General features: G+C 36.7%; 1 protein-coding gene across 4 annotated transcripts in view; it reads left to right on the top strand.

Annotated features, from left to right (window-relative positions):
- TLE1 (TLE family member 1, transcriptional corepressor) overlaps window positions 1-7,943 on the top strand; it is a 79,739-nt gene extending 71,796 nt beyond the window's left edge. For all 4 annotated transcript variants that reach the window (XM_038125876.1, XM_038125873.1, XM_038125875.1 and 1 more), the window contains one exon: window positions 27-7,943. In XM_038125876.1, coding sequence (XP_037981804.1) covers window positions 27-134 — 108 coding nt within the window. In that variant the 3' untranslated portion in view covers window positions 135-7,943. The remainder of the gene's footprint in view (window positions 1-26) is intronic.
- The last annotated feature ends 4,758 nt before the right edge of the window (window positions 7,944-12,701 follow it).

The raw sequence follows: 12,701 nt of genomic DNA on the forward strand, positions 1-12,701 counted from the left end.
GTAATATATTTCTATTTTTCTTCTAGTCCAAAGAATCTTCATCAGTGCTTAGCTGTGACATCTCTGTGGATGATAAGTACATAGTCACTGGCTCTGGAGACAAAAAGGCTACAGTCTATGAAGTTATCTACTGAAAAATATGATGGGGATATTCTTTTAGAGGTTGAACTGGGCCAAAATTGTTTGTAGAAGTAGAAAGGTTTTGAATTTTTGAAAGGAACAAAAGTGTTGAGGTTCCAGACCTTGCCATGAAACTACTCCGATTTTTCAAAATAGAAGGCAACATCCAGCAACTAAGTATTGGCTACGTGGACCAGATGGAACACAGAGGCAAGATGGACAAATGTAGCCTAGGTTTTTGACATAATTTTTAAAAGCCAAGTCTACTGAAGAATGTTGGAGCCTTTTATTTTTTTTCTTTTTGTGACCTCATGCAAATTTTTCTCATTGCCTGAATATGGGGGATAAATACCTTTCTGTTCCTTGCAGTTCAAGTTGCATTCTGTCCTGGGTAGAGCAGCAGTGTCTCAAATGAACTTGTTTCCTGGTTTTGCATCTTGTGATATGTTTTTGTATTTTTGTTGAAGGTCAAACATTTGTATAAATTGTAAATATATTTAGTTTACTACAGTAAAGGCTTTCGTACCAACAACCAGTCTTCCCCCTTGCCCCCTCCCTGCTTGCCCTGCTTATTTAAGATTAAAAACCTTTTGGGGATATAAATACCTTTTTAGAAGCAAAAGCAAACACTATGTATAGTTTGAAAATGGTGTCTTATTCTTTATAACTGTTCTTAGATTCCTTTATCATACTTCAAAGTACTTGATTTGACATACTAGGATATCAAGTCCAGTAGATATTGTCTTGTTCTACAGAAAACTTAAAGGCAGTTTTGTACTAATTATAGTGTAAATATAAAAATTGAACATTTCATAAAGCTGTGCAGTTTAAGTTTATTCTCATGACCCATGTATATGTTCTTTGGCAGATACAGTAATATGTGCCTGATCATAACTCATTTGGTCATTTCTCTAGCAGAGGAGGTGACTTCCCTGTCCTTTTTTTCCCCCAGCTGAACAGAATTCATGTGAGACTACATTTCAACTAAGTACATCAGAGCCTTTATTTGTTATATGAGGATGTCTGTGATTAAATAAATTGCATCCTTCATGTTTTACAGAGAAGTGGTAGTCAATGACCATTTCCTTTTTAAAGTCTTCTCTATACTTAGATACTCAGGTAAATTGAACTAAATTACCAAAAGTGTGAGTTTATAGGGGATTGCTTAAAGATGTTAAATACTTGCAGGGTTGCAAGTCAAGTGAATTAACCTAAACTAAGTTAAACTTGCTTCTTAATTTCTTGTGAGAATATTGACAAAGGAATATTTTGATTTTTAACTAATCCACTCTACAAATTAATTAGAATAATTTTCCTGAGTGTCCCATGTTATGCAGGCCTGTAGGCTCTATGTATTCATGCTGAGCAATCTTTGAGTCCTTTCCATTGTCGCATCACTGTGTGACATCTGTGAAGAGCCATGATAAGCAGCCCGTTACCAAAGCTATGTATCTTCAAGTTTTCTTGGTGTACTCAAGAGCAGTGGATGAGGAGAGTATGTGTTCCCTTTATTTGACTATTATTTTTTCAGTCTAATGTGTTCTACCACTGTGTGCTAGAGAACAAACTTTGCTGTTGCACTGGTAAGAGCCAAATTACATTCTATAATTTGGTTATAATTTCTGTTACTAATGGAGAGTACAGATGAACAAAATGATATCTTTGAACAATTAATTTAGATTACACAAACTGGCAGACAGAAGAAGAGCTGCTTTCTCATTTTGCTAGCATTTGATGATGGCCTATGTCCCTGCTCTTTCAAAGATGTGTAGCTAGGAAGAAACAACCTTGACTGACAGATGTGTTGATTGGATAAGGAATTTTTCATCTGGGGGCAAATTTTATCTAAGTTTCTAGTCTGAAGAGACACAGGTTTTCTTTTCAATTTACATGATCATTCTACTGAAACCAAATTATAGCATCTAAAACTGTAATAGCCTTAACGTATTAACATTCCATTCAGAATGTAAAATATTACCCATTCAGGATAATCTGGTCTCCTAGATATTTAAAATTAGCATTGTATCAATATGTATCCATATATATCTTTGTTGATTGCTTAGTTGTTAATTTCTATCTGTATGAAAATGACAGACCAGTTTAGATGCTGATCATGTTGCTTTCGACATAGTGGGGCAAAAAGCAGAATCATCAGGCTTTTCAAAGAATTAACTATATTTTCTACACTGAAATATTGGGAAGTGCTATGCCGTTTTTAAAAGGGAAAGTTTTAAAACAAGAGTATTTACAAGATTATTTTTACACTTTTCATATTGAAATTTCTCTGAATATCTGGTTCTGGCAGTGATCATCGACTTTAGCAGCACTGGCAAATTTGCTTTAATTAGGATCTTTTGGATTTTTGCCAAACTGCTATCACCTTGGCTTTTACTTTATAGGTGAAGTATATATCCTTTTGCTGTTCTCTGAAGTCAACATCAGAGGAACCAAGAATGCAAGTATTCTTACACATCTATCTCTATTTAAAAAACCCCCACAAGTGTAATTTGTCTGCTACATGTTGTGGCATAGGGCTTGCTAATAAGATCACACTTGCCAATCAGGAGGTTCAAAATCATAGTGTCAGGAAAATAATAAAATATCTTGTTTTCTTGCCTTTTAGAATGTACAGTGTGTCAGAGCAGTTATAGAATCAGAAATTTATGTGTAGGAATTTAATCATATTTGTACCATGTATTTCTTGATTATAATTAAGAAATTAATTCCCTTTCCCCCCCCATCATATCTTTAAGCCATGGGTCTGAAAATTAGTGGGTACATCTGAAAGCTTCTGGATGCATCATCCATATTTGTGGATGAGTAGTTCTCTCCATTTATTGTTTCAGATTTCACTTAATGTTTATAAAATTTTGAGTCTTTTCATTTGTCAGAGAGTAAAGCATATTCTACTTGCAGATGTAATTTTTAATGAAAAGATAGATTTGCTGAACTCCTAGCATGTCTGTCTATGCAATTACCTAAAAGATGTAAAACTTGTGAAGCTTGAAACTTCTGTAAGTTCTTGAAGCCCTGTGTAAAGTAGTGGGTGGAAATAATTGCTCATTGAATGAAGAAACAGACTAACCAAGATCAGCAGTAACAGAAAAGGCACTGGGAAAACCATGTAGGGAAGAGAAGTTCACCAGTAACTATTGTGTAGGTAATTCATTTTTTTGTGGGGGGTCAACTTAAATACAGTCCTAAAAGATTCCTTTGGTTAGCACCTTTTGGGACAGTCTTTGTGTGCTGGGTGGCCTTCAGTATTCAGAGATGTCTCAATGCCACTCTGGCATCAGTTCTGAATAGAAGCAGGGAGTCCATACAAAATACATTTTGGATGCCAGTGCAAACAATAAGTGATGAAGAGGGGATTTGTGGTAATACCAATTCAACTGAAAAAAATCCTTTGTCAGCTTTAATATGTATATTTTGTATATGTGCACTTGGTATAACCCTTCATAAATCAATTGTGCAGAAAGTCATTATATCATTCCACACAATGTATTTGTCAGTGTGTCAGACTTTTTTGATTATAATTCCAAGCAATGGTAGTTCCCCACGTTAGCTCACAAGCCACTGCTATCTTGAGAGAGAATTTTCATCTATGTTAGTTCTTTCTGAATCATTTGGCATTTCAAAGACTTTTATTCCTTTAAAGGAAAGAGAGACCACTAAATGAACATCCTTTTCACAGACTGTTATAACAAGTGGGTTTTTTTAATATAAACATCAATGTAGAATCTGTCACCTAGTCTCATACATACTTCTATGTATGAATGATTGACCATAATTTTTGGGTTACATTTTTGTATTGGTGATACAAGTAGAATTTCTAAGAAACTTTTAAGTTACTCACGTAGCTTTAACTCAGATTGACAAGCTGATTTTTTGGTGTTTAATTCTTGATAGGCTTTTTTGTTTGTTTGTAATTTTGTGGAATGGCTGGCCCACTTAGGAGCCCATGGGATTATGTAATCTAGATAAAATAGTCTTTAGTATTTTCTATTATATTGGTGCAATTTTGAGTTGATGGGGAAATTTCACCATTCTGCTAACAAAGAAAGGTGAATTTTGAAGTTTTTGGGCTAAGGAGGAGTACAGACTTATGATTTCGCACTACTGACAAAGTGTTTACCCCTTAAATCACTTCACTGGATAATCTGGACTGACTCCAACTCTGCTGTCTCTTTGAAGGATTTTGGTTTTTTCTCCTACCACAAGCACACAGAAAGAATTTGAGAATGTAGGTTTATGTAAGACTTCAGCCAATTCATTATGTCCTGCCAGACAGACATACTTCATTACATAATGGGGAAGGTGAAGTAACTCAGAGTTGAACCTGACAAACACCAGAATGCAGGAGAGTTATGGCAGGGAAATTCATGGACAGAATCACTTCAGTTAGAAAAGCCCTCCAAGATGAACTAGTTCAACGTTTGGCTAAGCATTACTTAGCAAACTAAGCCATAGCATTATGTACTGCATCCAGTCATTTCTTGAACACCTGTGGGATGGATGACTCTACCACCTCCCTGGGCAGCCTGCTCCAATGCTTGACAACTTTATCCATGAGGAAATTCTTCCTGAGGTTGAACCTGAACCTCCCCTGGCTCAGCTTAAAGCCGTGTCCTCTTGTCCTGTGGCTGAGAAGAGAGGCCAAGTGATACCCAACTTGCTACAACCTCATTTCAGGGAGCTGTAGAGTGATGAAGTCTCCCCTGAGCCTTTTCTCCAGTCTAAACAATCCCAGCTCCCTCAGCCACTCCTTAAAAGACTTGTGCTTCAGACCCTTCACCAGCTTCTTTGCCCTTGTCTGAACACACCTCAACGGCCTTGCCGTGAGAAGCCTAAAACAGAACACAGGATTTGAGGTGCAGCCTTTCCAGTGACAGGGACAGGTAAAATCCTGGCCCTTGGCCTGATAGTCACACTATTGCTGACACAAGTGAGGACACCGTTAGTCACCTATGGACACCTAGTCACACTGCAGGACAAGGGAAAATGAGAACAGAGAAGCACATATATTGTAGGTGTAATCTAACATGCAATCTATGCAATTCACCTAGAATGAGATTTCAATCACAGAGTTCACTGTTTCTCTATAAAGTTGTTCAAATGTTTCTGCAGGTATTCAAGGACACTTGAGTTGTGTGTTTGAACTGGAAGTGGACATTTCTTTGAAATCCATAAACACGTAATCATCTCATCCTAAGAGGAAAGGGAGTCAACTCACAGCCAGTTCTCAACATTTACCATTACCTTTTATTTCTGTAGCTCAAGATCTGCTTCCAAGCACTTGATAATCCCATTTTCAGCAACATGCTCCCAAATGTTCTGCTGCAGCTTAAGTGCTTAGTGCTGTGTGGTAGATTTTGCTAGGGAAACCAGACATGTAATAACTGGGTGCTTGAAAAATCTGTTCTATGGGTCTATCTTACTGACATTTCTGAGAAACTTACCCAGGATTTCTGCTCAGCTATATAAGAGAGCTCAAACACTCACTGAAACATTTTCTAAATCAGCAAAAAGTGTGTTTTGAACATATTTTAAGCACATGGATGGGCTTGGGTTTTTTTGGGGTTTTTTTTGGTTGGTTTGTGGTTTTTCACTATTTTCTGTTGATTTATTTCTTTTTTTCTTCTGAAATTACTTTTAAAAGTATTGAATTGAATAATATTAATTGAATACAACAAGAAAACATGAAGGGAAATCAGAAGAAGGAATAATAGTCTTCAGAGGGCAGAATGTTGTTGAAGATGCAAAGATGCAAGGACCTTCTATGATATATTAATTCTTGAGAGAGCTGTATTTCTATTTCCTTGAGGCTAAAAGTGCTGCTCAGAAAACTGAATGCCAAAAAATGTCTGTTGTGGGGACAAATGTTAGTTATCATTTTCAAATCTGAGCAGGGTTTTTTGTGGGGTTTGGGTTGTTTGGGGTTTTTCCCCCCATATTTCTTAGATCTGGGTTTCACAGTTCACTCTGAGAAGCTGAACAACAGTCCATGTTCTTTCTGGCTCTGTGCTCTACTCTGCATTAGTAAGAATTTAGTTGTCTGTTAATGATATATAGTACACAGGAAAATCTGGCTTAATATTTTAGTGGATAGCTGCATAATTATATTTGGGCAGTGTCTGCTGTAATGATTTCCCTTACTAAAGCAAGCACTCAGATATAAGATAGCTGCATTATTCTAAACTCATACTTTTATTGTTTATGGAATTCCTGGTTTGGCACAGTTGACTCTTCCTACAAAAATTACTGTGATGGCTTCTGAGGTAAAACATAAAATTATTAGATTTTTCCTGTCCTATAATTTCACATGTGATTTTGCCCATATTTTGTAAGGTTATGTTGATTCATAGAAGAGATGCTGCAAGGAACTCAACATTTCTATTGTGTACGGCTTGGCAAGGATTGCCTTTGCTATGTTCACAGCACAAAGGTATCTCTCAAACCCTCTTTCAAAACCCTGTTTTCTGCCAAAAATGAGTTTGAGGTGAAGATAACACATAGTCTGGAGACTAAGCAATCAAACATACTGTTATCATTATCCCTTTTGTATACTCTGTCATTAACATAGAAAATGGAAATGATAGCCTGTAACTGCAAACAATAAATGCTGTTTTTCCTTTGAGCACTGATTTTAATGGCAGTTTAAAGAAGTTAACAAGCAGAATGAAGGGGTCATAAATGAAAATTAATCCACAGCAGTTGGAAACTGACAAACCCTTGTTACTTTCCTGATAGTGATCCTAATTTGTTTAAAATAAAATCCATCTGCTCATTTCACAGTCTTTGTCACACTTCCTTCAGCAATCCACAGTGGATTACCCCCTTACTTTAAAACGTGTCTGCAGTTATGATAAGCTAATAACTCTTATTTTGTGGTTTGCTGTAGCATAAAGTTTCGCAGACCAGGGAAGATGCCCTTTATTCTTAAAAAATAGTCAGCTATTGGGGTTTTTTTGCAGTTGGACATGATTTTTTAAAATTACATATGAAATAAATATACAAACTGATTGCTTTGTAAATTCAAAGTATTTTCTAATTGTTGACAAATCAGCCAAACACTGTTGTTAAGTATGTAATGTCAGCCTGGTTTTTGCTTAGCATGCCATGCATGCAACAAAACTTTGGAGTGATTCAACTTTTGCAGCCAAATTAAATTTACTTACTGGAATAAGTTTCCTTTTTCATACAGAAATCAGTTTACTACCGTGCTCCTTTGTGTTTCCTCCTGGATATACATTAGATCTCTAGAGATGTTTTAATGAGTTACAAATACATAATGCTTCTAATTTTTCTCTGTCTTTCTGATTGTTACATATGTGAGATGTGTATTTCTGACAGCAGTTGAGTGAATATTCACAAATATATGATATAATTGAATTTTTGAATGTGTACTTCAAAAAGTTTATAGACTTGTATAGCTAAATCATTGATTTTCATTTGTCAAATTCAAGATTTTCAAGTCCTGATACTCATGTATTTTTATCAGTGAATCTGTTAAAGGAAATATTTCTGGATCTTGAATGGTTTTCATTGCTTTTTTAATTTGTTTATGTAGATACTCTTCTTTGTTGAGTACAAGTTATTGACCTGGTATTCTATTTATAATTCTTCCTGGTTCTTCAGTATTTTCTCTAGCTGTAACTTATTAAAAACCACAAATATGAAATGGGGATATTAATGACAAGTGGTTTAAATGTGAGAGTTTCAAAATGCATGTTAGAATATTTCAACACTTTGTTCACTGTAATTTTACATTTTTTCATTACTTAAGTAATTAAAAAAATCCTTAGGGTTGCATTATAGTAAAATTTTATACATCTCAGTACTAATTTTGTCTCCCAGTGGACAGCAATAATTTAGATGGGATTGTTTTCACTCTACCTAATTTATTCTTGGGCTGGGGGAAGGGAAAAATATTAACCTTGCAAATTTTGTTAATTATAATAATTTCATTGCTACTGTTAATGCCTTCAGAAATTTGTTCTTCTATGTTTTGAAGAAAACATACAGATATACAGGGTTCTGTAATAGAACGTGTTTACAGTATTTATCCCCTGGGTTAGCTATAACAGTAAGGGGAAGTACAGTGACAGATACCACTTGCAATAGTTGCTAGTGCAATGTGCCTTTGAATAATTTTCTTTAGTTATTAAATTTTTTTGTAATCTTAGATGAGATAAGCAGCTTTAAATCAGTTTCATTTCTATCAAAGTGGATATGATAATACATTCTTAGAGCTTTATTAGTCTTACTAATTTTAAATCTGCAAAGTAAATGGTTGCATAGATGGTTTTAAACTGGTTTGGCTGTTCAGGTTAACTTCTTAGGTTTCAAAACCTGCTAGAGTAGAGGGAGAAATTACCAGTTATATTTGGGGATTTTTTTGTTGCTTTCATTTTGTACTATATATATAATCAGTGGGACTTTCTTATTACAATAGGTGTGCTCAGTTTTAATGTTGCCATAGTTTGCTCCATCTGTTTCCTTTGAATTTAGCTTAAAAATTATTCCCTTTCCATACGTGGCTGCTTTGAACCTTAACAAGTATGAAAATAATCAAAATCTCACTATTTGATAGAGACACTGTATATTTCTCTGTTTCTGATGTGGATATTGTTTAGCAGGGCTTGCCTAGTTAAAAAGGCAGTTAAAATAGTAATCACACATGATCTATGTCTGTCATTCGTAGAAAAAGTGAAACAAAGTGATATGTGGTGGTAACAATTCGGAAGGAGAAGAATATGAAATTCAGATAGCAGCTTGAACAATTTACTGTTAGCATGGGGCCCAATAACACTACAAAGCTATAAACTCTGTCTTTCTAGATTGCCCAGTTAGGTGGCAGAGATGCAATTTGTCTTTTCTGAAGCCGCCTGCTGCTAGCTAGCTCCATCTCCTGTCACAGCCTATTAGCTCCCCAAGAAAATTGGTGGGAAATTGCCTGCAGATTGTAGGAAATTGCATCTCCAGACCCAGGAAAAAATGTAGGATAGCACAACACTGATCCTCCCAGAGCAGCTATTAATACAGCAAAAGCTGACCTTTGGCATGGCGTGAAACGACTTTGCTGAATAAAGACTGTATTATGTGTGGTTGAAGGAGGGAAGGAATTATTATCCTAGCTATGCTTGTAGTCAGCCTGTTCCAGGAAGCTTAAGTATGAGCAGCTGGTTTTGCTGCCCCCCAGCTCATTCCCATTGGAAGGTGGGAGAGGACATTTTGGAGCCTTATACACAAATTTCATTATACAGATGGGCAAAAAACCCATTACGTATTTAGATAATGTTAGTACATACCAAATTCAAAGGTTTAGTGACAAAGCTGACGGGTAATTTATGAAGCTAATTGCAAAAAATTTAATAGGTACCTCTGCTCAGTCAAGTCTTGGTCAGACTAGGAACAGTTTTTGGCTATTTAATTCTATTTGTATATACATATTATACATTTGATTTTGGAGCAGTTACAATGAAAAGGAACTGATTTGTTCTGTAACTGTGAACTGTAAAAAGTCATTGGATACACATTACTTATCATAGATTTTAGCATTAAATTCCTTGCTGCTAGGAAGCTCACTTCTGTCATGTTTAAACCAATTCCCATGTATTCTTTATGGTGTGGTATACGAGTTTCATCCTCTGTCATTTCTACTACAGCTACCTTTCTAATTTTGTACTTTACCTCAGTTTTATAGGGCATTTCAATAAAACATTCAACATTTCTGTGGATTCTGAGAGAGGGGGTATGTATAGTTAGGGTTTTTTGCAACATAAAAATAAATGTCAGTATTTTCTTTGAGCTTGCAATTGTACTTAGTTGATTCAAAGCCTCCTGAGGAAGATGTGGTTGTGAATCAGAATGGTGTATTGATCAGAAGTGATTATGAGGAGGGCGGCAGCAGCAGGGAAGAAATAATTTTGCAATCAAGAGCATTGCTGTTTTCAAACTCAGACGAGATCTCTTGGTAACTGGCAGCTGCCCAGGGATCTAAGCAAAACCAATAGGTTCATTTCCTGTTGTATTAGTGTCCACTGTTGTAAATGAGCTAGCAGGGCTTACAAACTCTCACACCGCTTATTAGAGAAAATTAGTGGCCGGCCTTATGGAGCTGAGGCAGAGGCAGCAGGGTAAAAAAGGTATTGCACATAGTTCAAAGCACAGCTGAAGGGGATCAAGAGAACTTCATATCATGGGGCTCTCTGGACTGCTGTTTTGAATTCTTATGATCATGAATGCACACATATGTCAGTCTGAAATGCTAATTCATTGAGGCATTGATTTTCTAAATTAGTTGTAGCACCTTTTATGGAAGTTATGCAGTTTAGTGCTGTGTGTCTTTTCTTGTAAAACACATATACAAAAACAGGAGAGCTGTGGTGCTTGAGCCTTTATTCTGTATTTACAATAGCTGTTCATCTTCCAAGGTATTACATATTAATTGCATTCTCAAAATAAACCTTGCCATTTAGTAACAAACTGAGTTTTTTGTACAGTTCAATACATATATTGGATGAGCAAAGAACATTTTAAGGACACAGAAAATCTTCCCTGACTAATCACTGAATTTGCCTTCTCTTGTAACAAACAGACAAACTAAATTGGGTGATACAGTATTCAGAATTTCATTTCTTCTGGCTGACGGCACTATGTGCACTGTTACCTGCATGCATACTCTGAGGCCAAGCCTGTTATTCTACACAGAGCAAGGAGGTAACTAATCATTCTGTATGAAAGGCAGAAGCTTTCTTTCCATAAATTCAAGTTGCAATTTCTTGCTTTCCTATTGCAAGAACTAAAATTCAGACTGGGATGTGAGGAATTTGGAGTGCACCAAAAGCTGCTCTGGACGGTTGGTTTAAAAGAGGACTGGCAGAGGGGAAAAAAAAACATTGACAAACAGTGCTCAGCCAACACTTAATGACTAGAAAAGATGTGCAAACCATAAATAGCACCCTTTATCCTATAACAGTTGATGAGCTTCAGCAAAAGACAGCACACTAAACTGTGCTTGCTTCCTTTTTCTGTAGTTAGTTCAAAGAGAGTTTGTTGTCAATCTAAGCTCTGGTCAGTCCAACTTTGGTCAGACCATGTTTTTCATAATGCATTATTACAGCCAATAACACATCAGAAAAACAAAATCCAAGGTCTTTAATCAGTCTGATTTTATTTTTAAATTATGCCTTTCTAGGTAACGCTTCTCACTTGCAACACTAGGAAAATGCAGCTTTTTCTTAACCATCTGTGTTCAAATTTCCAATATTCCAAGTGCAGAACCATTAAATGGTCCTAATTTACTGCAGTATGCTGGTGGCATTTATTTTTTTGCTAGTGTCTTTTCTTCCTAGCCCCAGCAAAAATTTTTACCTTGTTTTTCAACTTTTCATTGTACCTAGCATCATATTCATGGTTATTCATTGCAACAATTCACAACTTTTTTCAAGTTCTTCGTCAATGGCATTCACTGGGTGTTTAATTTTTATGAAAAAAACTGTATCTGAGTATTCCTGAACTCTGTGATAATATCCTTTCTCCTGCACCATACCTTTTTGATAGTCTAGCTGAGAGTAAACCAAGCCCCCACCATTTTCTCTGAAGAATCTGACACTGTGAAAAAAAAATCCAAAATTGCTTGGTCTGTTTAGCAAAAAAGCTTTTATTTCTGTGAACCCTCACAATATTTTTATTTTATATTTCATCAAAGATTCAATTTTCTGCTGTAAAAAGGCATTAAGAAAGCATGTAGCATAACTACAGCCCTTCTAAAGGCTTTTCATGCTGGCATGGTGTTGCGGGTAGGTTGAAATAGGGTGGAAGAAATGAAGAGCAAAGCCTCCCTTTAGAATCAATTGGACCATATGTTGGGAGAGACCAGTGGCCTCCAAGATAGGGCTAGCAAAGGTTTGGAGGTGCAGAGGTGTTCTAGTGGGCCCCTCATAAAGCTGGTCATGGAGAAATGTAAGCAACAGTGTGCACACAGGGTGGTATCTGTAGTTTGGCCTCCATTTTGCCCAGGCAGCCCCAGTGCTGCTAGAGATAGGGCTGGGGCTGGAATGCTGGTCAAGAAGCTGAGGGATGGGGATGGTGCAGGAGAGGGACCAATGTTTGAGGGCTGCTGGGAGAAATTCAAGGGAGAAGAGTGTCAGCAGTGGGAAATTGGGATCAAAAGACTGTGCTTAAATCTCTTGGATGAGGATAAGCCCCAGCATTTCTAAATAAATAATTTATGGCCCCATCATCAAGTATTTTAGGGGGTCTAGGCTTGTCCAAGATGATCCAGGGACTTGGATATTTCTTCATCTAAGTGAAGAAAAAACCCAGGAGTGAAGGGGTTTGTGGGGTGACACCAAGTCTTTGTCTGGTCATGCCAAATTCCACCTGGAGGGTGTCACCTAATTTAATAGTGAACTTCTCATCTCCCTCACCTCCCTGCAGCAAGTTGCTGTGCAGTGGATTCGAAGCACCTGAGGGGAAGGAATTGCACACACTGGCTCTGCTGCATTTCTCCAGCCAGGGCGAAGGACTTTATGTGGGGCTTGTTTACTGGAAAAGAAGGTAACTGTGGATTGGAA

This window comes from Motacilla alba, chromosome Z (assembly GCF_015832195.1).
Source record: "Motacilla alba alba isolate MOTALB_02 chromosome Z, Motacilla_alba_V1.0_pri, whole genome shotgun sequence".
NCBI classification, from domain to species: domain Eukaryota; kingdom Metazoa; phylum Chordata; class Aves; order Passeriformes; family Motacillidae; genus Motacilla; species Motacilla alba.